We start from the raw sequence: 22186 nt of genomic DNA, 5'->3' as shown, positions 1-22186 counted from the left end.
TCCCAGTTAATATGAATATGGGGCATATACGTATGTTTCATCAGTGCACCAAGTATGTCCAGACTGGGTCTTTATGTAAAGAATTCCTTCATTCATGCACTACGTGGAGCTTATTATGTAGATGAAGCAAAAGCACTAAGCCTGCGCCTCTATACATGACAGGCATGCATCTGTGGAGGTGAGCACACACCATGTGCCAGGACGTGATGAGTAATGTGTATCCAAGACTGAAGACTACTCGGTGCCATGTGCGCCTGCGCAACTTCACGAGCGCCTAGAAACCGGTAACTGAAATCCCCTGCTCGAGACCTGTCGGTTCAGCTGTTGGGGCCCCGCCGTTTCGGACCTGAGCGCCCACCCGTGACACCCAGCGAACCCAGGCCTGGTAGGTAACCCGCCCACCCCCTCGCTCACCCTACTCAGAGCTCACAAGGAACACCGAGATCGTCGGGTCGCGCACCCCGGCCTCCAGGGAAGCCTCTCTCTCCCTTAGCCACACCCCTCATTTTCCTAGGCCGCGTCTGCTTGGTCGGTGAAGGGCTTAGTCCCGCCCCTCCGAGCTAACGCCAGCAGCCACGTACCACGTTTCTACGTGTCTGGAGCCTGAAAGCGGAAGTTACGCCAGGGACTCGCGGTCGGAGCGCCGGACCTGAAAGGATATAGGCCGCAAGAGGAAAAGGGGCGGGCAGACGGTATTGGAAGGCGCCGGAAGTGGTCGTGCTGAGGAGGGGTGGGAGAGGGGTGGGCCAGGCAGTTCACTTGGCTGTAGCTGGGCGCCTCGATAAGGCGTACATTCACTTCTTTCCGAGAGCCTGGCCCAGTGTCTCTGCCTCGGCCAACATGGATTTCAGGGAAATTCTCCTGATAGCTTCCAAAGGACAGGGTGTCAACAATGTGCCGGTAAGTACTAGCCGGGCGCTACTGTAGGAGACCCTAATCTTCAAGTTTGGAATTTGTGGCCCGTCGAACTTCCAGGCATCCGCCTGTCCTCTCCGGGAAAGATCTGGACTCCTTATTTCCTTTTCTTGGGCATGCACTCCTGGGGACTCAGGGTGAAAAGGAGCTTGGGATGAGAGGCGGAAGCCTTCCGGAGAGTGAGTTGCCCTGGCTTAGTCACCCCTGCAACCTGGACTTTGCAGTTCGGGTGTTTTAGAGTTGCATGAAAGCTGGTGAGTGAAACCGTGCCTGGTACATGGTGGAATCTAGCGCTAGTAGTTTCTGGCTTCGGCGTAAACTTCAGCCCAGAGGTTGGGAAGGAAGCATGTATGTTGGGGAGTTTCAGGGGTTTTAGGGACTTGGCCTGATAGCTTTTTGGCTGATTTCCCGCCTCAGATCGGTTGAACATTGTGATTTGCCGAACAAGTTTTCTGACTTGTGGCCCCACCCACCCAGCCAACGAGATGATAAAATTATAACCTCCCAAAGGGTTAATAATACCTTTTGTATTGGGAAGAGAAGTTGAGCGGATTCCACGAAGTCCTTGGCCAGCAGAATGGGTGAGCTAGTTTCACCTTCCGTTTACTTGTGGCCTTCCAGATTTGTCTTTGTTTGAAATCTGGTTCCATTTTCTCGGTAATATTTGCCAATTCGCTAATATTCGCAGAGCGGTGTAAGACTTTTAAAATCTACATGAAGTCATGGAGAGTGCCTGGTTTGCGGGGTTGTAGCTGTTTTGCATAAACTAATCATTTCTGGATCCTCAGATGGTACCCACAGCACAGCTGTAAACCGACAAATTGCATTGTGATACCTGCGGTTTGACCAGTGAGGTGTAGAGCTCAACCAGCTCTCTGTTAAAGTCAGTTCAACTGGAATTTATTGAGCTCTCACTATGCGTTCTGCATTTCTTAGATTTTTGTGTATTTGCAGTGGTTTGGTTTGGTTTGGTTTGGTTTTTCCCACTCCTGCGCTTTTCTTCTGAGGCTGGCCCATTTTTTTTTACCCTTTTGAAAATATTAATCTGAAGATAGTAAAATAACTGGTAAATAAAACTGATATCTGTCAGTTTAATATTTATTAAATTCCCCTATATTCATCTCCCACCCCAAGTACTCTGAATAATCAGTCATTCCCCTAAGCCATGAGTCATAAGATCTGCAGGTTGAAATTAAGGGCTTAAACCTTTGAAACCTTGAACAACAGAATTCACTTTCTGCAAATACTGTAAATTTCCTGGGCAAGTCAATATTGGAGCTGGTAACCATTCATCTTTGCATAATTAGATCCATATTTTTATTCTAGATCTTCCTGAATTTCAGTGGAGGTCAAAAAATAGATAATACTAGCTTTGATGTCCAGTTAGATTCTTTAGAAGAATGAGAATCAAGTTAATCATTTCTTATTCTAAAAACCAGTAGCTGCTGGGAGAAAAACAGATATTCCTAGAGCAGAAGATTTCAAAATCTGTATTTCAGAATATGTTCATTATCTGTCAACAGATCCATGATTGAAATAACAAAGATTGGAAGCAAAAAAGACAGGTAAATTGGTGAGGTCATTTAAAATTTAATAGATGAATATAGGCATATATTTTATGAAAGCATGCTTTCCCCTGCCCACCCCCCCCCACACACAAAAAGCTAGTAAGCCTAGAAGTTTGATTTAGTTACCATTGTAATCCTTATCTTTTTACATCAGATGAAGTATATCACAAAAGAAACTATTGAGGAACAGAGCAAGATAGTAGTTAAATTTAATCCATGATCTTGCTTTCACTTGGTTCATCTAATTATTCTAAGTTACTTTATCAGCTCAAAGTAAAGCCTCTGAAAGCACACCATCAATTTTGAAATATATATTGTACAGTATAATAGATTATTGCAAAGCAGGTATCCTTGTAATCCATCATCCAAGTCAAGAAACAACATTTCAAGTCACATACACACACACACACACACACACACGTAAACCATCATCCAAGTCAAGAAACATTTCAAGTCACACATACACACACACACCCCACCCTCCACCCCCTACACCCATGTTTGCCACAAGCTTGATTGACTGATGGTCTGAGAGCCACAGAGGCTTTGCAGTAATTGACAGGTGTAACTCCTTCCCTCTCTAGTGCTTGGTTCTTGTTTCCCGTTTAGTCTTCTTCCCCACCTTCCATTTGGATCTTATCAGAGCTGATATTCAGATTCCAGTCTTCAGAGTTCCTATGTCAGACCTTTGCTACAGAGAGGACATATGGTGACTAGCACTGATTAGCTCCAAGGGAGGCTAACAGATAAAACACCTGGACTGCCACTTTGAACTCTTTCCAGGGCATCATTTTTAAGAGGTATCTATTGTATCTGGTTTGAGAAACAATGAACATTTCTGTAATGCAACCTCTTTCTTTCCTGTTCTTTTTAGGAAAAATAGTTATCTTTATAATGTTTTAGTTAAAACAAAGGAAGTATTGCATCATGCCTAGCAATATTAGGCATGCTATCATTTCCCAATGGAAAACTGAATTTAAAAAACAGCTGATCAGGGTGATGTAACCAGTTATTGTCTCAGGCTCTGTTTAAATTTAAAGGAGAAAAGATATTTTTGGTAATCATGACTTAAATTTTTTCTCCCTGGTTCCTCTAGCAAAAACAAAGTTTCTTGTTTTGACAGAATGGTAGAGCTTGGAATATGGATTCTTGTAGGTTGCAAGTACCTATAATTGATGGCTTGTAGTGCATGAGACAAGTTATGTGGTCTTTCTCACAGCCATACTCTGAAAATCATCCCAGACAAGATACTGTAGTTCTGGTGCGACCCTCAAACCAAAAAGTAAAGAAGAAGCCTTCATGTGGTACTAGACATAAGGATTTGGGGGTGATAAGCCTTTGAGGATAAGAATATAGGTACTGAGGGGCGCCTGGGTGGCTCAGTTGATTAAGAGTCTGACTCTTGATTTCAGCTCAAGTCATGATCTCAGGGTCCTGGGACTGAGCCCCGCATCAGGCTTTGTGCTGGGCATGGAGCCTCCTTAAGATTCTCCATCCCTCTGTCCCTCCCCCCTCCCTCCCTCTCTCCGTGTCTCCCTCCCTCTCTCTCCCTCTCCCTTCCCCTCCCCGCCAAAAAAGAATATAGGTACTGAAAAAGGAGCTTAGGGACTCTAACTGGGGTGGCAAATTCAGATGTCTTCAGGGCCAGGTAGGTAATGTAAGTTCTTGAAGTAGTCTGGATATAAAATGATATGGGCCAAGCTCTTTGTATTCAAAAGAAGCCTACCGTGTGTTATAGTAGTTATATTTCCTTTTTTTTTTTTTTTTTTTTTTTTAAGATTTTATTTATTTGAGAGAGAGCACGAGCAGGAGGAGGGGCAGAGGGAGAAGCAGGCTCTCAGCTGAGCAGGGAGCCCGATGCAGGACTCTGGGATCATGACCTGAGCGGAAGGCAGATGCTTAACCAACTGAGCCACCCAGGTGCCCCTATTTCCTTTTAAAGAACAGTAGGAGCCAACAAAATTGTTTCTGCAGGCAGTCACTTTGTAACTTTTGGTCTGTAATCAATTATAATGGGATTGCTCCCCATGCTTACATCTAAAGAGGACTTTGCCAGGGCCTGAAGTAGCTTTGGATTGCTAGCCTAGAGCAGTACTTCTTCTTTTTTTTTTTTTTTTTTTTAAGATTTTATTTATTTATTTGTTAACCAGTGTTTTAGGGAGAAGATCTTTTTTTAGAAAAGCTACCCCTGCAGAGATTCTGTTATTTCTCTTCCCCATCACTACCTAAGAGAATCTCTTTCTGAATAATAATGATAACAAAAATAATTAACATTTATAATGCTTACTTGGTGCCATGCACTATTCTAAGCACTTTGTGTATATTAATTAATTTAATCACTGTAATGACCATATAAGGAAGGTTGTTTTACAGATGTGGAAACTGAGGCCCAGAGAGATGAAGAAACTTGCCTAAAGTCATACAGCTAATACCTGACAAGGCTACTAATGGCAGAGCAGAGAATTTGCCGACTGGCTCCAGAGTTCTTACTCTTAATCATGATCCTGTGTTAAATGAGGAGTATATTGGATGTGAGGATGGTTGTCATCTATAAAGCCTAAACCCATCCAGCTTCCTACCCTCAACTCCAGCCTAATATAGCTTTAGACAATAACTCTTGGTTTTTTATGGCATTTCTCCTCAAGTCTGATGGGAGAGAAATTTAAAGGGCAAACCAACAGAATTTGGAAACTGGTGGGTAGAGAGAGATTTACAGCCTGTTTGGGAGAGTGCCAGCATGGTTAACAGAAATAGTCTGAGGGTGAAGGAAGATAGAAAATTAAGTAGTGGACCTGTTTGAGGTCTTGGCACCGTCCAAGAGGCAGATGGAAATTAGGGAAGTGCATTTAAGATTGTGGTTAGAGCTGGATGAAAGTGTTGGGATTAAGTTAGAAGTGAGACATGTAGTGGGAATACTTTTGGACCTGAAACAGGAGACCTAGATTCTAATTCACACTCTGTTACAAACTCTGTGAGTGACAACCAGTAAATACACAATTGTGCTTTTGGGGCCACTTCTAACATAGAAGAGGCTCTGAGGTACCTATCTGATACTACATTTTATAATCAGGTATATTTTTATAGACACAGTAATAGTAAATTTTACTATTTGATCCTATAGCATCCTGAATAACATGCTTGTTTTATTTTTACCCTCTTAGCCACCCAGCTAAGCAAACCTAATGCAAACCATTCATTTTCTAGGCCTGTATTTATTCCCTGTGATGTTTTTTGTTTTTTGTTTTTAAGATTTTATTTATTTATTTGAGAGAGAGAGAATGAGAGAGAGCGAGTACATGAGAGTGGGGAGGGTCAGAGGGAGAAGCAGACTCCCTGCCGAGCAGGGAGCCCGATGCGGGACTCGATCCAGGGACTCCAGGATCATGACCTGAGCCGAAGGCAGTCGCTTAACCAACTGAGCCACCCAGGTGCCCCCTGACTGTGATGTTTTGAGAACATTTTAGAAATTGTGTAGTGATTATTAAATTCAAGGATGTATTCTTTGAATATTCCTAACTCCTAATTCTAACCAATAATAAATCTCTAATATATGTAAAGCTATCAGGAAATTTGTTTTCTACTTTTACAACAATATGTTATCTCCTAAGTAAAGAACAACTTTTCAAGAAGGGATTGACCATTGATTCCAACATAATGTATTTGGTTAACACATGTTTCCAGACAGAAAACTCCTTATTTTCGTAATCTGACCATGGCAGTATAATTTCAGTGCAAGGAACACATATGTCTTAAAGTGAGTTAATGTTTTTTTAGGTCTGTTGGCTTCAGAGTTGCAAATCTTGGCAAGATCTCTCATACTGTATTTAAATGGCATAAGCTTCACTACTGTGGATCATTCATTGGGGTCCAGCAGAATGACTGAGTTGGCTTGCAGTATAATAAAATGGATACACTTAGGATAAAAGAAACTCTTGTCCAGCTGCTTTTCATGAAGCTCAAACAATGAAGCAGCCTGGTGCCTTGAATCGGATTCAGAATTGGTGGGTGCATCTTGATGTGTTGCTGCGAGAGCTAAATGTGACCATCTGATGCAGGAGAAAGTGCCAAATAGTTCTGCTTTATTAAATAGAATATAATGTAATCCCAGCCTGAGGCTTTTTTAAAACATGGTTCTCTACTGGGCTACCCCTGTAGGGCCAGGGGATTATCTAATATATTCTATTACAACAAGTCTTAAATCTTTTGATACCAGCTCAGTGTTAGGAAGATCTATAGTGATATGCCCGAGAGAAATGATGCTCACACACAAAAAACCTGTACATACATGTTCACAGCAGCATTGTTCATAATAGCCAAAAAGTAAAAACAAATACCCATCAACTTATGAATGGATAAAATGTGGTACATCAGCACCGTGAAATATTCAGCCATAAAAAAAATGAAGTACTGATACATGTTACAACATGAATAAGTGAAAGTACCAAGATACAGAGGCCACTGTATCAGTCAGGGCTCTCCAGAGAAACAGAACCAATAGGATTTATTTTAGGCAATTGGTGCATGTAGTTGTGGGGGATGGCAAGTCTGAAATTTGTAGAGCAGATACCTTCTCTGAGAGACATCAGTTTTTGCTCTTAAGGCCTTCAGCTGATATAGATGAGTACCACCTACATTATGGAGGGTAAACTGCTTTACCTAGAGTTACCTGATTGTAGATGTTAACCATCCCTGCAAAATACCTTCATAGCAATACCTAGATTAGTGTTGGACTAAATAACGGGGCACTATAGCCTAGCCAAGTTGACATATAAAATTGACCATGAAAACCATATATTGTGTCAATTCATTTTTTTCCTTCAGTTTTTATTTGAGAAAAAAAATTATTAGAGAAGTCAACACTGACAACAGAGTAAAATGAGTAAAATTACATTATCACCATTTAAATTTACTTAGGTATTAACTCACGTAATTGTCATTTTTAAGTTCTAGGTACAAAATAAAAATAAAAGTTCTAGATATATTCTGTTTTTACTTCAAAAGAATTAAAATGATACCCTTGCTGAAACATTTAATGGTCATAGAAACTAATCGTTTCTTAATTTTAGTTAAGCCAGAGAAATAATTATAATAACTCAGTTCAAGGGTGTTAGGAACCAACTTACAGAGCATTCTCCCAAAGATATTTTCTTGGCCTTGGGAAGACATCTATTTTCAAACTTAATAGTAGAGTCAAATGAAAATTAACAATAAGGGTTTTCCAAATTGAAAAATCTTACATATGTTGTATAAGCACTCATATATATAACCATTTGTCTGTGGTCTGTAAATTTTACCTTATATTGTGATACATATCACTATATAATGGTACACTGGGTACATGATTTCATTTATGTGAAAGGTCCAGAATTGGCAAATCTGCAGAAACAGAAAGTAGGTTAACTGTTGCCAGGGGCAGAGGGGCAAGAGGAAGTGGGGAATGACTGCTAAAAGTAAGAGATTTCTGTTTTGGGATAATGTAAATGTTCTGGAATCCAATAGTGGTGATGGTTGTACAACTCTCTGAACATACTAAAAACCAATGAATTGTACACATTAAGTGGGTAGATTTTATGGTATGTGAATTATATCTTAATACAACTGTTAAGAAAATCATCTGTCAAGACCCAGCCCCCCCTTTTTTAACCCCAGATTTCAAGGTTTTGACCTAAACTTTGCCTAAGAGAATATTTTAAAGAGAATGTTTCAGTATTTTCCTGGTGTCTGCTTTTGAGTGCATCAAGCTACAAAGGATATAAGAAACTATTGATTATGACTCAGCTCATGTCACTGAATAAGATTAAACCTCATCAAGTTAGGACCTTGCCCTTCTTGTTTCCTAGCAGACCCATGACATAAGACTTTTTATAGATTTATTGAATCCCTTCTACATCATAGGACAGGACAAAAAGTACTGCAAAGTTACTGGGTTAACTGTAAAGCCAGCTTAATAAGTACCCTTGAGGATTAGGGGTGTTAGAACAAAAAAGCTGAATTTAAAATTGGCAGTGTGAATGGATGGAAATAGGTGGATACTTTGAAAAAAGCTAAAGGTAATCTTTGGAATTCTTTTCTGAGTGAATCTGAGATCCTGAACACCCCCGTCCTTTGCTGCTTCTTTGTGTTCTGCCTTTCCTATATTTTTATGTTTCTTTTTGGGGTTTCCCAGAGTGCAGTGCATATAGCTCTGACTGTACTGCGATTTTAGATGATACATAAATACTTTTAGTTCTCACAATTATATACGTGTGTGTGTATATATATGTGTGTGTATATATTAATTTTTAAATGGTTATATTTTAATATGATTTGGAAAAATGTAGCCTTTCAAACCAATCATTTCATGGATATTATTGTTTGAAGTAAAACTATAATAATAAGTCATGGTGTTAGGTCTGTTTTCTTAAAATTAGTAAATTATAATACAGGTGGCATACTAAAAGGACAAAAATTATGAAGATGTTATGCAGATGTCTGAAGCTTAGTCAGCTCTGCCCCATTGACACTGTTGCATTCTCTCTGGGTGCCTGTATTTAGTCGTGAGTAGCTTTTCAGCTAGTCCTATCCCATTACCTATCTCTTGAAGTCCCAGATTAGGAAGAAAGCTATCTGTCCTAAGATCAAATTAGGAAGTGCTCATTGCTGTAATATTAAGATAATGAACCAGGGGCGCCTGGGTGGCTCAGTTGGTTAAGCGACTGCCTTCGGCTCAGGTCATGATCCCGGAGTCCCGGGATCGAGTCCCGGATTGGGCTCCCTGCTCAGTAGGGAGTCTGCTTCTCCCTCTGACCTTCCTCCTTCTCATGCTTTCTGTCTCTCATTCTCTCTCTCTCAAATAAATAAATAAAATCTTTAAAAAAAAAAAATTGTCCTGGTGTACAAGAACCTCAAACATAGGCCTTATCTACAAGAAGTTCACCTTTTCTTAATGGAAGAGCCACCAAGAATATGATTCAAGTTGCATAAGACATATATAGACTCGTAAGGAGACACATACACTCATTTCACCCTATCCCATTAGGTAGATTTGTAAGAGGAAAGATGGATTTTTATGGCCAAGACTTAAGATTTTCCTGTGTCTGCAAGTACCTAGTCCATAGATTCACCTGCCAAATCAAAGCTTATACAAGGTTTCCCCCCACAAAATACCAATATACATGTTAGTATTACCTTAAACAGCATTGGTTCATTATCTTTTTTTTTTTAAAGATTTTATTTATTTATTTGAGAGAGAGAGAATGAGAGAGAGCGAGTACATGAGAGGGGGGAGGGTCAGAGGGAGAAGCAGACTCCCCGCCGAGCAGGGAGCCCGATGCGGGACTCGATCCCGGGACTCCAGGATCATGACCTGAGCCAAAGGCAGTCGCTTAACCAACTGAGCCACCCAGGCGCCCCACCAGGACAATTTTACGCAGCTGGTTAGGTAAAGCAGTATTCTCTTTCTCTAAGTGTTCCTTTCCCTCTCCATTTCTTCTTTAGTTTGTTTTTTTTTTTTTTTTTTATTCATGAGAGACCGAGAGAGAGCGGCAGAGGGAGAAGCAGGCTCCCAAGGAGCAGGGAGCCCGATGGCAGGACTCGATCCCAGGACCCTGGGATCACGACCTGAGCCGAAGGCAGACGCTTAACCATCTGAGCCACCCAGGCGCCCTCCATTTCTTCTTTAAATATGGGGCCCCAATCCACAATGGAAAAGGCAAAAGATAGGGACTTACTACTGGATTTTTTGTGACTCAACCAAAGTGACTGAGAAAGGAATCTGGGTGCTCTCTTGGGATTTCGGTCAGGGGTGTGTCAGGTACTCAGGAGAGAAAATATTTATGAGTAGTTTTTCTGTTTTAAAAGTTAGACTTTGAAATACTTAGTTCTAAAGAAGGTTGATTTTTTTTTTTTTTTAATCAGAATTTTAAAACAATCCAGGGGTGCCTGGGTGGCTCAGTCAGATCATGGGATCGAATACACTACTTCTTGCTTCTCTCTCTCCCTCTGCCCCTCCCCCACTTGTGCTTGCTCTCTCTCTCAAAAAAAAATTTTTTTTTTTTAAACAATCTATTCTAAGTGGTGATTTCTTTTTAAAAGTTCCCCAGTCCAAGTACCTTTTTGGGAAAATAACCTGAAAATAGTATTTCTCTGAATTGTTCACTTATGCATTATTTAGGATGTTACAAAGAAATTCTGTACCTAAAAACAGTCTTGCATAATCCTATTTAGACCAAAATTTTATAGCTAAGCTTTCATGTGGGTTATATGATCTCTTAATTATTCAGGATCAGTTTTTCAGTCAATATTTAAACCTCTCTGGGGTACCTGGGTGGCTCAGTCGTTAAGCATCTGCCTTCGGCTCAGGTCATGATCCCAGGGTCCTGGGATCGAGCCCCGCGTCAGACTCTCTGCTCTACGGGGAGCCTGCCTCTCCCTCGGCCTGCTGCTCTGCCTGCTTGTGCTCTCTCTCTGTCAAATAAATAAATAACATCTTTAAAAAAAAAAAGATTCGCCCGGCTAGCTCAGTCGGTAGAGCATGAGACTCTTAAAAAAAAAAAGATTCTTCCTCTGCCTCTCCCCCCAGCGCGTGCTCTCTCTCTCTCTGTCTCTCAAATGAATAAATAAATAAATCTTAAAAAAAAATAAAATAAACCTCTCAATTGCTTGGCACGATGCCTTAAATCTAGTAGCAAATACATTTTTAAAGTTGAATTGATTGTAACTTTACTCCTTTTTCTTTTTAGAAAAGGTATAGTTTGGCAGTGGGGCCTCCCAAAAAAGACCCGAAAGTTAAGGGTGTCCAATCTGCAGCCGTTCAGGCTTTTCTCAGAAGAAAAGAAGAGGAGCTCAGGCAAAAAGGTATGTATCTATAGCCTTATTCTCAATTTTAAAGTCTTCCACCTTCACAACTAGCTTGTACTTAATTAGTGGATGCTTGTAATAACATAATAGGCTGATGGATTTGTGTATGTGTCTGAATCAACTGTGTTTAGAGGATTACATATGTTCTTACGCTGATCATTTGAATGGACATTATCTTTTATTTCCTCTTAAGAGCTTTTGGGGATAGTGACCATATTTTCCACTTGGCCTCACTCGGTCCCAATAGGAACTCCATTCTTTGACCTTCATTCTGAATCTGCTTCTACATATTTTGTTTTTTAAATTTTTTTTTTATTATCAAGAATGCTATCTTAAAGGTTAAAATAGGGAAAGTTTTTGAAGACCAGTAAACTCAAGCAGTAGTTTTACCTCAGGCAAATGACAAGGAAACTGATTTAATACATGTAAGTATTCACTTATTCATAATTGATAATGATTGTGAAGTGGTTGCTACTGTTTCCTTAACCTGGTATATTTATTTGGTATGAATTTTCTATATTTAAAGCTAAAAGCCTAGTCTCTCACCTGTTTGTCATATTGAAAGACCCATATGTGACCCACTCATTATGTAAAGATGACTCAACAGGTACTTGTTCAAAGGACTTCCTCATTTCATTCCTAGATGTCTTCAAACTGTAACTTGAATGTTGCTTGTGTTTTGGCCACCTGTTGATTTCAGATGAAATACCTAAGACTTCCAGACCTTGAAATACTTTGTTCTTGTTTTGTCCCTTTTAGCTTTAGAGGAGAAAAGGAGAAAAGAGGAACTAGTGAAAAAGCGAATTGAGCTAAAACATGACAAGAAAGCAAGAGCTATGGCGAAAAGGACAAAGGATAATTTCCATGGTTACAACGGGATTCCCGTTGAGGAAAAGTCAAAGAAGAGGCAGGCAGTGGAAAGCCACACTAGTCAGGGAACAGAACAAGAGTATGAGATGGAAGAAGAAGATGAATTCTTAGAATACAATCAAGCAGAGTCAGAGCAGGAGTATGAGGAAGAGCAAGAACCTCCCAAAGTTGAAAGCAAACCAAAGGTCCCCCTTAGAAGTGCCCCACCACTCATGAACTTCACTGATCTACTCAGGCTGGCTGAGAAAAAGCAGTACGAACCAGTGGAGATCAAGGTAGTGAAGAAAACAGAAGAGCGGCCCATGACTGCAGAAGAACTTAGGGAGCGAGAATTCCTTGAACGAAAGCAGAGGAAAAAGAGACCTGAGACAGATGCAAGACTACCTCCAACCAAAAAGGCACCCTCTCAGAAAGAAAGTGTGGGCACAAAACTTAGCAAACATCCTTCCAGGGGTACTCCCCTTCCTCATGCTGAGAAGAAATCCAGACCCAGCACAGCCAATGAGAAACACTTAGGTGTGTCTTCATCCAAATCCATGCCAGGAGAGAGGACCAAAGCAGGATCTGTCAATTGCTCTCAACCCTTACTTCGTGAGGGCCATGACAGACCTGTCTTCAATGGGGTTGGAAAGCCCCACTCCAGCACCTATTCACCAAGTGTCCCAAAGACTTCTGCTAAGGGGACTCAGAAATCTGCTACTGAGCACAAAGCCAAAAAATCTCCTCCCCATCCTAGCCATTCCAGGCCTGGGTCCATGGTTACCCCACACAATAAAGCTAAGAGTCCAGGTGTCAGGCAGCCGGGCAACAGCTCCAGCTCAGCTCCTGGACGGCCCGGCACAGGGACTGCTCGGCCTACAGTTAGTTCTGGCCCTGTGCCCAGGCGCCAGAACGGCAGCTCCAGCTTAGGACCTGAGCGATCGGTCAGTGGGACCAAGAGGCCAGCCAGTGACTTCAGTCTCTCCGGACGGACACTCAGTGGTACAGGTGGCCCTGGGCACCCTGCAAGCAGCTCAAGTGGCCCTGGGCGACCCACCAGTGGCTCAGGTGGTTCTGGGAGAGCTCTGGGCAGCTCTGGTGGCCCCGGGCGGCCTGTGAGCAGTCCACATGACCTTCGACGACAAGTGAGTGGCTCTGGCCCCTCTGGGCGGCCAGTCAGTGGCCCTGGGCGGCCAGTCAGTGGCCCTGGGCGGCCAGTCAGTGGTCCTGGGCGGCAAGTCAGTGGTCCTGGGCGGCCGGTCAGCGGTCCTGAGCGGCCAGTCAGCGGCCCTGGGCGGCCAGTCAGTGGTCCTGGGCGGCCAGTCAGTGGACCTGGGCGGCCAGTCAGTGGCCCTGGGCAATCAGTAAGTGGCTCAGTTCCAGCTGGACGGACTGTCAGTAGTTCAGGGCCCGGAAGACCGGTGAGCAGCTTGGGACCCGGGCGACCAGTTAGTAGCTCCAGTCTCCCCCTAAAGCCCAAGTGTACTGTTGTCTCAGAAACAATTTCTTCCAAGAATATAATTAGCCGATCCAGCAATGGACAGATGAATGGAATGAAGCCTTCCTTATCTGGCTACAGATCTGCCCAAGGTAAAATTGTCCCTTACCCTAAGAATATTTCTTTGTTACTAGGAAATTGGAAAGAATACTTTGTTTTATATAACCAGAAGCCCTGTGAACCCTTCCATGTACTCTTATGTTGATAACATTCTGATGCTTTCTCTTTGTGTCTGAGAGTTGCTTGAGTGCTCATAACTTGGAAAAGGCTTTAGAAAGAGAGTTATCTAGGACCCTCTGTGTTCACCCCTGTAACATCTCCAAGTGCAATAAACTTGGCTCTGTGATTCATAAGACAGGGTGAATGTATATGCCTGATATGGTTCAATGAGTTAATTCATCTTTACCTTTTCATGAGAACTAGAGAGGCCTGTCTTCAAAAGTTGGGAGTATATTTATACAGTTGAAGCCTTTTGGTGCATTATTTAGTCATCAGATACTTGTTAAGTGCCCATGATCTACCGGGAACTGTTTTTGATTGCCCTTGTATTTCTGCTTTTCTTCATGGTAATAAGCATTTGTTAAAGTCCTTGTTGGGTGCCATGGAGAATATAAAAAGAAACAAAACATGAGATTCCATGCTTTAAACTTCCTAATTCACCTAGAACATTGGTTCTCAACCAAGGATGATTGTGATGCTCAGTGAACATCTGGCAGCGTCTGGAGACATTTTTGACTGACACAACTGGGGCAGGGATGCTACTGGCATCTCTTAGATAGAGGCCAGAGATGCTGCTGTTATCCTACAATGCACAGGACAGTCTGCTCACAACAAAAAACTATCTGGCCCAAAATGTCAACAGTGCAGAAGTTGAGAAAGAAACCCTGCGCTAAGGAGACAAGCCATGCATATTAACAATAACTCGAGAACAACAAAAGGAGGATCGCTAATCAAGGACTAGAAAGCAGTTGTTCCTAGATCTGGTCTATTGATCAGTGTCTGTCTTTTGCAAAGCTTTAATCAGTCTTTTAGCAAAATGACAAAATAAGGATAATGTAGTGAGTTTTTTTAAAGTTAGCCTTATTCATTTTGAACAATTTATCCATAATTCTGGGAATCTTTCATACTTTGTTGGACTCCTAAAAAATGTACCTAAATTATGGTGATAATAGATGGTAGTTGTAACCTTCGAGGTTTTTTCTTGGCAAAACTAAAAGTTAGTGATCCTGTAAGCCATTTGTAATTTTTTTTTTTTTTTTAATTTTGCCAGTCTTCTAAATCCAGAAGGAAGGGAACTACCAGGCTAGAAAATGTAACAGATGCTTCTAGTAAACCACTTTTAAACAACATGAAGCAGCAGGGTTGATGTAATAATGACTCCCTACTATGGGCCAGCATACTGGCTCTGGTTTTTGAGGATACTGTCTTAATGAGTTCTCCAGTCTCAGTGTATGTAGAACTTTGTTGGGACTATTTTCAGTTTTAATGCTTGGCGTAAGTAATGGCTTTTCTGTTCTTAGTTCCTCAAAGGCCTCCCTTCCCTAGTGGTTACAAAAGGCAGCGAGAATATGAAGAGGAGGAAGATGATGATGAATATGACTCTGAAATGGAAGATTTTATTGAAGATGAGGGAGAACCTCAGGAAGAAATATCCAAGCACATTCGAGAAATCTTTGGCTATGACCGAAAAAAGTAAGACTAAAAGAAGATTTAGATAAATGATACACCTATTTTGAATGACTCATGCTATGGGGGAAAAATAAACATTAATAGTAGAGGCATTGAATACAATTCTTTATTAGGAACCACTGGATGATTGTTTATTCTTTTGGCGCTTAAGATTTAAGAATTAAGTCAGAGTTTTTTGTGAGGTTGCATGCCAAAAAATAACCTTTTTAAACTCTCTTTATAAGATGTATATTTAATGGGAGTGAAGCAGTTTAGTGTTGGAAAACTAGATAGGCTTTGAACTCAGCCATCCACAGAGCTATGTTGAAAGCTGGTCTGATCTAACATCTGCTTTTCGTTGATGTAAAAAGCTTTGCTGCTCAAGTGTGGTCGCTGGACAGCGGTCGGTATGGGGCCAACAGCGTTGACATCACCTGACAACACCATTAGAAATGCAGGCTCTCAGGCCCCACTTCAGAGCTACCAAATCTAAATCACCTTTATAAGGCTCCCAGGTGATTCATAAGCACATTAAAGTTTGAGAAGCCCTGGTATAGAGAGGAAAGATCAGGGTTTGAATGAAAGTTCTCCCACTTACTAGCTGGATAAACTTGAGTAAATTATTTTTAGAATGTCATCTGGAAGGGGGCACCTGTGTGGCGAAATCTGTTGAGCATCTGACTCTTGGTTTTGGCTAAGGACATGATCCCAGGGTCATGAGATCAATCCCCGCATCAAGCTCTGTGCTCAGCCAAGCTCTGTGCTCAGCGTGGAGTCTGAGATGCTCTCTCTGCCCCTCCCTCTGCTCACTCTGTCTCTATCTCTCTCAAATAAATCTTTAGGAAAAAAATGACATCTAGAAGGATTAAATGAGGTAGTATGTGTGTAAAACAGAAGGGACTTATCTCCGTGCCTATCAATCGACATTTGCCATCTCCTTTAAAGCCACCAATATGAGAAATTAGAAGGCAATCCTAAGAAAAGATGTTTTTTAAAAAAAGATATTTAGTATTAAAAACTGGAATAAAAATCAGATTTAAATATCTACTATTCATAAAGTCATTAGCTAGTTAACATGTTCTTGGTCAAGCCATTAATCTGCCTGCTTCAGCCTCTGTTTTTTGGGTTTTTTTCTTAAGATTTTTATTTATTTATTTGACAGCACAAGCAGGGGGAGTGGCAGGACAGAGGGAGAAGCAGGCTCTGCGCTGAGCAGGGAGCCTGATGTGGGGCTGGATCCCAGGACCCTGGGATCGTGACCTGAGCCGAAGGCAGGCGCTTAACCGACGGAGCCACCCAGGTGCCCCTTGAGTCTCTGTTCTAAAGTCCTTCCCTTTCTCATGAAGCTCAAATGAGATTAGTATGTACAAAATGATTTTCATATATATTGTACTTTCAGGATTTTAATATAAACTATCCTGTAACTAGAGGCGAAAGAGGTAAACATTGTTGGATTGGTATCTTCATTGACATTAAATTCTGGAATAGTTGCCTTCAGGGAGTAGTAAGGACTCATTTTTTCAGAAACTCACCTCTACCCATCCTCTGCCCCGCTCACTCCTTGCGAAGCAAGAAAGAGTAATTCTAAGTGTGTTTTTGTTATAAAGATACTGATTTTTAAAACAGGAGGATGCAGTTCCTTTAAAAAACTGGGCATTTGGGCTTTTTTAACAACGTTGATTTCCTCTTATCAGATACAAAGATGAAAGCGATTATGCCTTACGTTACATGGAGAGTAGCTGGAAAGAGCAGCAGAAGGAAGAAGCAAAGAGGTAAGCACAAAACTTAACACATTTGTGCAGAAATGTCCTGAACATTCCTTTCTGTTTCCTGCTTCAGTTGCATGCACCATTGGGAGCAGGGGCTTTGGGCCACACAGTTCTGAGTTCCAATCCTGCTTACTTACCGTGGGGCTTTAGACAAATTCCTTAGCCTTTCTAAATCTGTCTCCTTGTTTGTAAAATGAGAATTTACTGTTTTTACTTATTAAGGTACTATATTTATATAATATAGATGCACTATATAATAACGTGTACAAGCTGCCTAGTGCAGTGCCTCACCCTTCTGGGCGCACAGTAAGTGCTAGAAGCTGCCTCTGACCCCATTGCAATGTGTTCTTGTCTTTTTTTTTTTTAAGATTTATTTATTTGAGAGAGAGAGCAAGAGAGAGCAGGAGCAGAGGCAGAGGGGGAAACAGACTCCCCACTGAGCAGGAGCCTGATGCCAGGCTTGATCCCAGGAACCCGGGATCATGACCTGAACTGAAGGCAAACGCTTAACCGACTGAGCCACCCAGGCGCCCCTCTTTCCCCATCTTGAATTCCCTTTCTGTTATCAGACACATGTCAGTCTTGCTAACCTATACCCCTACCGGCCTTAGGGACCTGAGGAGGGATGGGAATTCTGTCTGATTCCTGTTTGAATACCTAATAACAAACTAATGATAATTTCTTGGTTTGGGGTAACAAGTGATTACTTTGTTTATAGTGTTAACTTGGTAAAATAGTACAATTCAGTCTCGACCCAGAATATTAAACCTTTCTCTCTCTTGCCTTCCCCTCCTGTAACTACATAAAATATCAAAGTGGTGGGAAGGGATAAAAGTAGAATGGTATTTTATTTATTGAATAAACTTTCTTCTGATTTTTAAAAGCTGTTAGGATAAGCAGTTTTTTTACTACTTTACTGGGAACATTAAGGTATTTGGTGTTGAGGTTTTATGTGAGGTCTTTTTTCTACTGTAAGTAGAGTGAGTAGCAGAGGCTCCTAGTAAAAAGTATACCTGCTAGTTCTCAGTGGTAAAGCCTTGAGGCATTTTTAATGCATCAGCACATTCCATATGAGCTCCCAGTTTAAATTTCACTTTTAATTTTTAAAGAGAGTGGTAATTTCATGTATATTGACAAATGCTTCTTTTTTTTTTTGACAGTTTGAGACTAGGTATGCAGGAGGACTTAGAGGAAATGAGACGTGAAGAAGAAGAAATGAAGCGTCGAAAGGCCAAGAAGCTGAAGAAGCGTTAGCTGCTGCTTTTATTTATTTTTGTGAAATTCTGGAGACACTCTGCTGCAAGGAGGTCCTGCCTTCAGAATGAAGAAGCCCCTTTATGATTTTAGATTTATACTTGGGTACTCAAGGAGAAGGAATGCATACTATCATTTGCAGGCTGTCATTGGAGCATGAAGTATTTTCAGATACTTTCCAGGGTTAAATCTGTAATGCAGATGATAGAATGCCCAGTTGAGTGCTCTTAGGAAGTTAACTGTTCACAGGTGCCAGCCTTGATCCTGATGAGCTATGCACTCTGATGTGGGGCCGCTCACCAGTCAGCCAATCTTACATTGTTCCTTTGCTACTTTGAAAAGGAAAAAAAAAAGGATTGCCTCATGACTTCCTAACTCTGCTGTTGTGTGAGTAGGGCACTGCCCGGCTCCCAATCAAACTTACTTTGTCTTTTAATGAGGAACCTGGCCCTTCCATGAATGTTGCCAGCAATAAAGTGACCTGTCCTAATCTATATGTTTGGATTGAGAACTTGAAAATGTAGAGTAGGCTTTATAATTATCGTATGGATGTCATCTCTGTGACTTTGAAGTAAAAATAGAATAAATTATATTGTATTCTGCATTATTCGTGGATTGGATGCTGAGCATTCTTATTCACTAATTTAGGTGATAAGGCAATTAACAAAAAAATTTTTTCAAGTTAAAATACAAGTTATGCCATTTAGTTTAAAAATACTTGTTTCCAAGTTTTCCTTTCAGATTTCCTGTTATGTTGGCTTTAAAATAGACAAGGTCACTGTGCTGATTGATTTTTATCTAAAAAATTCATTTTTATATTGAAGAAAAATGCTTATTTTATTCAAACATTAGATTTGGTAGAGTAATAGTTTAAAAACTGAGGAAGTGACATGTGAGACTCCCCTCTTCCCTCATTCTAAAAATATTTTGGAAAAAGGTGCCCCTGTACCTCTTGATATTAATGACCGTGTTTTATCTTAAGTTCTTTAGCAATTAATGGCAAAAACCAAAAACTAAATCCATGTGTATCAAGAGCACCACCTTCTCTTTTTGCCCATATTGCACTTTTATTTCAAACTATGCACTGTGAAGAGATTTTTTTCCCAGGTAGAAAAGGATGTTCCCTGTTACTAGTGCTTTACTGGGCTGTGGAACTTTCTTCATTCTCACTTTTTTTCAAGTCGTATTTGTAGACTTGATATCTCTTAAGCCTCAAATCCAGGCAGTTCCAATCAGGCTGACATAGATTCTGGCTGGAGAGAAGCCAAGTCTAAAGGAAAGTCAGCAATAGAAAATGAGATATGATGATGCTAGAGAACATTTGTCCTTCTTGATTCTAAATGTGGAGGGTTGGGGGCAGTGGGACATAAGCTTGCAAAACAGTTCCAAACGTTGCTTTCATGTATTCCTTTTTATCCATAAAGCTTTCTTTATTCTTCAAGTTTGGTAGTATAGATTACTATTGTTAGCCTCCTTTAATGGGACAACCATGTGACCCAGACCCTTAAGACTCTGACTCATTTTGAATTGAGTTTCAAATTTCAGAAGTGCAAGGATTTAACTTTGAAGCTGAATCCTATGAAAGAGGTCTTCATCACTAGGAATAACACCTTTTCTAATGATCCACATGGAACTGTTAACACTGGCAGAAAATCCTGTCAACTGCCTCTCACCCATCTCAAATACCTTCAGTGAAATTGGTTTAAGGATAGTGTGATATTCATGTAATGAAACAGGTTTGGAACATTATTTCCTTTGCTGTCACTTTTGTGCCCCCCCCAAACGTTTTTTTCTTGGATGTATTTTTTCAATATTCAGACTCTTTGAAAATCTATTACAATCAAGTGCTTATCATAGCCGAAAGATTTCTCGTGGCTTAAAGTTTACTAGCACTTTACTCATTGTGCAGTTATTTGTACATAAAGGCACCACTGTGCTAGGTAAAAGTTCCAGAACTTTATAATACTCCAGAAGTATTATAAGAGATGCTACTATCCTAGAGTCAGGATTACATAGTGTTGCTCATGGACTTTGAGTTCACGTTTCTTTCCATAAAGAGTCAGGTTGTGTCCTTAGGCGTTATCACTTTTGAGTGCATTTCTTCTACAGATGTTATTATTCTTCAGCATCAACATTATAAAAGGGCACTTCTGTAGCTCAATTAAAAAGAAAGTCCTGAGAAAGTCTTTTAAATTAGTCTTGGCCTTGTTTCCAAATCTTGTCTTCCATTTTGTTCTGCAGTTCCTAACCACTCTTACAAAAAGCCCACAAATCTTTGAAGAAACTGGAATAAGCTATTATTTTATTAAGGTTTACAAATTAAGTGCTTGGTTTTTAATGTATCCTCTACCACTTTGGTTTTCAGATTTTATTAATTCAGTATCTGAAGATGTGCCTTTTATTGGGTAATGTTAATTCACGAATGTAGTAATGTTATTTCACGACTGTAATGTTACATGATCATGGGTGTGGCATTCTCTAACAGATGATGTGAAAGGAAAGTAGTTTTCATAAAACTCATATGGCTCTGATTGCACAGTCCCACTTGCTTTTGATATTGCTCTGTCAAAGCAAGGGGCACTTTCTTTTAAGGCTACTTTCAGAACTTGTCTTTGTATTTTCTCTAAACTATAAATGCAGTTATGTCCATTTGGAGGCCAGGGTACCACATGTCACAGACAGCCTTACATGTGTGCCATGAGAGGGTTCAAAGACTGTTAACAAAAAAGAAAGTCTATGGGAACTCGAAATTTCATTTTTTAAATGTTACCCCAAGATTTTCTCCAAGAAATCACTGTTTTGTATTTTGTAACTTAAAAGCAGCTATTAGTACATTTCTGAGATATAGCAGGAGACCAAAACATGTTTGGAAAGAGAATAAATATATGAAGAGAGACTGGTTGGTTTATTTTCAATGTGCTGAATATATTAGACTACTATTTATTTTGTGAGTGGATGTGATAAAATAAATATTCAGGTGTTTAGTGTATGATTAAGAGTGATATATAGATTTCTTTGGAGTTATTAAATCCATCATGTCTTTTACATAATGGACAAATCAAGTTTTAAAAAAAAAACATTTACATAGCTTAGCTTGTTTTCTGGTGCTGTTGACCTGCAAGAGAATCTACTTTTGCATATACAGGTGAAAGTTTTGCAATTTATGTATAAAAGAAATTGTAGGCATTAAAAATATTTTATTGATATTTTCACTGGTTTGCCTTTATTTACCAAAACTCAGATATTCCCTCTTTCATCGCCGTGAACATTTTCCCAGCTACACCCTCCAGTAGACTCATCAGACTTGAGATGGGGTTTGCCTCCTTACACACACACACCTCTGTTCATTCTCCCTGACACATTCATGTCTGCTCAGTCCCCACAACTGACACCTCTCCCCGCCCCCCACCAGCTTAAGAGAGCTGGTCTGCTACCAGACACCCAAGTTAGAATTGTTTGGAGGTACATTCAGGAAACTGGAGGGAAGAAGAACTGGGTATATAGTTCTTCTTGTCAAGAAAAGGAGCAGGTTCTGATCCCCTATAATAAAAAGAGCCTGAAACAGTCAACTGAGAAGATGAATCCTTTGGAATATATGAGGCAAGTGGGCACAGCCATGCAGCCAGAATGTAGGCACTTAACTCGATGGGATACATTGGGTCTCAGTCACATAAGAAGTATTATAAGAGATGCTACTATCCTAGAGTCAGGATTACATAGTGTTGCTCATGGATTTTGAGTTCACGTTTCTTTCCATAAAAAATAAGGGCAATTCATTCAGGGCACAGGGCCACTTAAAAATAGTTTAGCAAACATGTACCAAATAG

General features: G+C 40.6%; 1 protein-coding gene across 2 annotated transcripts; it reads left to right on the top strand.

Moving 5' to 3' along the window:
• The first annotated feature begins 260 nt into the window (after nucleotides 1–260).
• SPTY2D1 (SPT2 chromatin protein domain containing 1) lies at nucleotides 261–21073 on the top strand. Of its 2 annotated transcripts, none has more exons than XM_035012426.1 (6): nucleotides 261–385; nucleotides 11204–11318; nucleotides 12081–13760; nucleotides 15189–15360; nucleotides 17031–17108; nucleotides 18266–21073. In XM_035012426.1, exons 3-6 carry the CDS (start codon nucleotides 12158–12160, stop codon nucleotides 18357–18359), a joined length of 1947 nt encoding a protein of 648 aa, XP_034868317.1. In that variant the 5' UTR covers nucleotides 261–385; nucleotides 11204–11318; nucleotides 12081–12157; the 3' UTR covers nucleotides 18360–21073. The 2 variants fall into 2 exon arrangements, with proteins under 2 accessions (XP_034868317.1, XP_034868315.1); XM_035012424.1 differs by lacking the exon at nucleotides 261–385 and adding an exon at nucleotides 610–900.
• Nucleotides 21074–22186: the final 1113 nt, after the last annotated feature.

This window comes from Mirounga leonina, unplaced genomic scaffold, assembly GCF_011800145.1.
Source record: "Mirounga leonina isolate KUSES-001 unplaced genomic scaffold, KU_Mleo_1.0 Mir_166, whole genome shotgun sequence".
Lineage (NCBI taxonomy): Eukaryota > Metazoa > Chordata > Mammalia > Carnivora > Phocidae > Mirounga > Mirounga leonina.
Note: the sequence above shows the minus strand (reverse complement) of the source record. Positions and strands in the feature narration are given on the sequence as shown.

Coding starts and splice junctions, on each gene's coding strand:
- SPTY2D1 (XM_035012424.1), top strand. CDS start 841: ATGGATTTCAGGGAAATTCTCCTGATAGCTTCCAAAGGACAGGGTGTC. Junction 13,761..15,188: donor TGGCTACAGATCTGCCCAAG/GTAAAATTGTCC, acceptor TTCTGTTCTTAG/TTCCTCAAAGGCCTCCCTTC. Junction 17,109..18,265: donor CAGAAGGAAGAAGCAAAGAG/GTAAGCACAAAA, acceptor TTTTTTTGACAG/TTTGAGACTAGGTATGCAGG.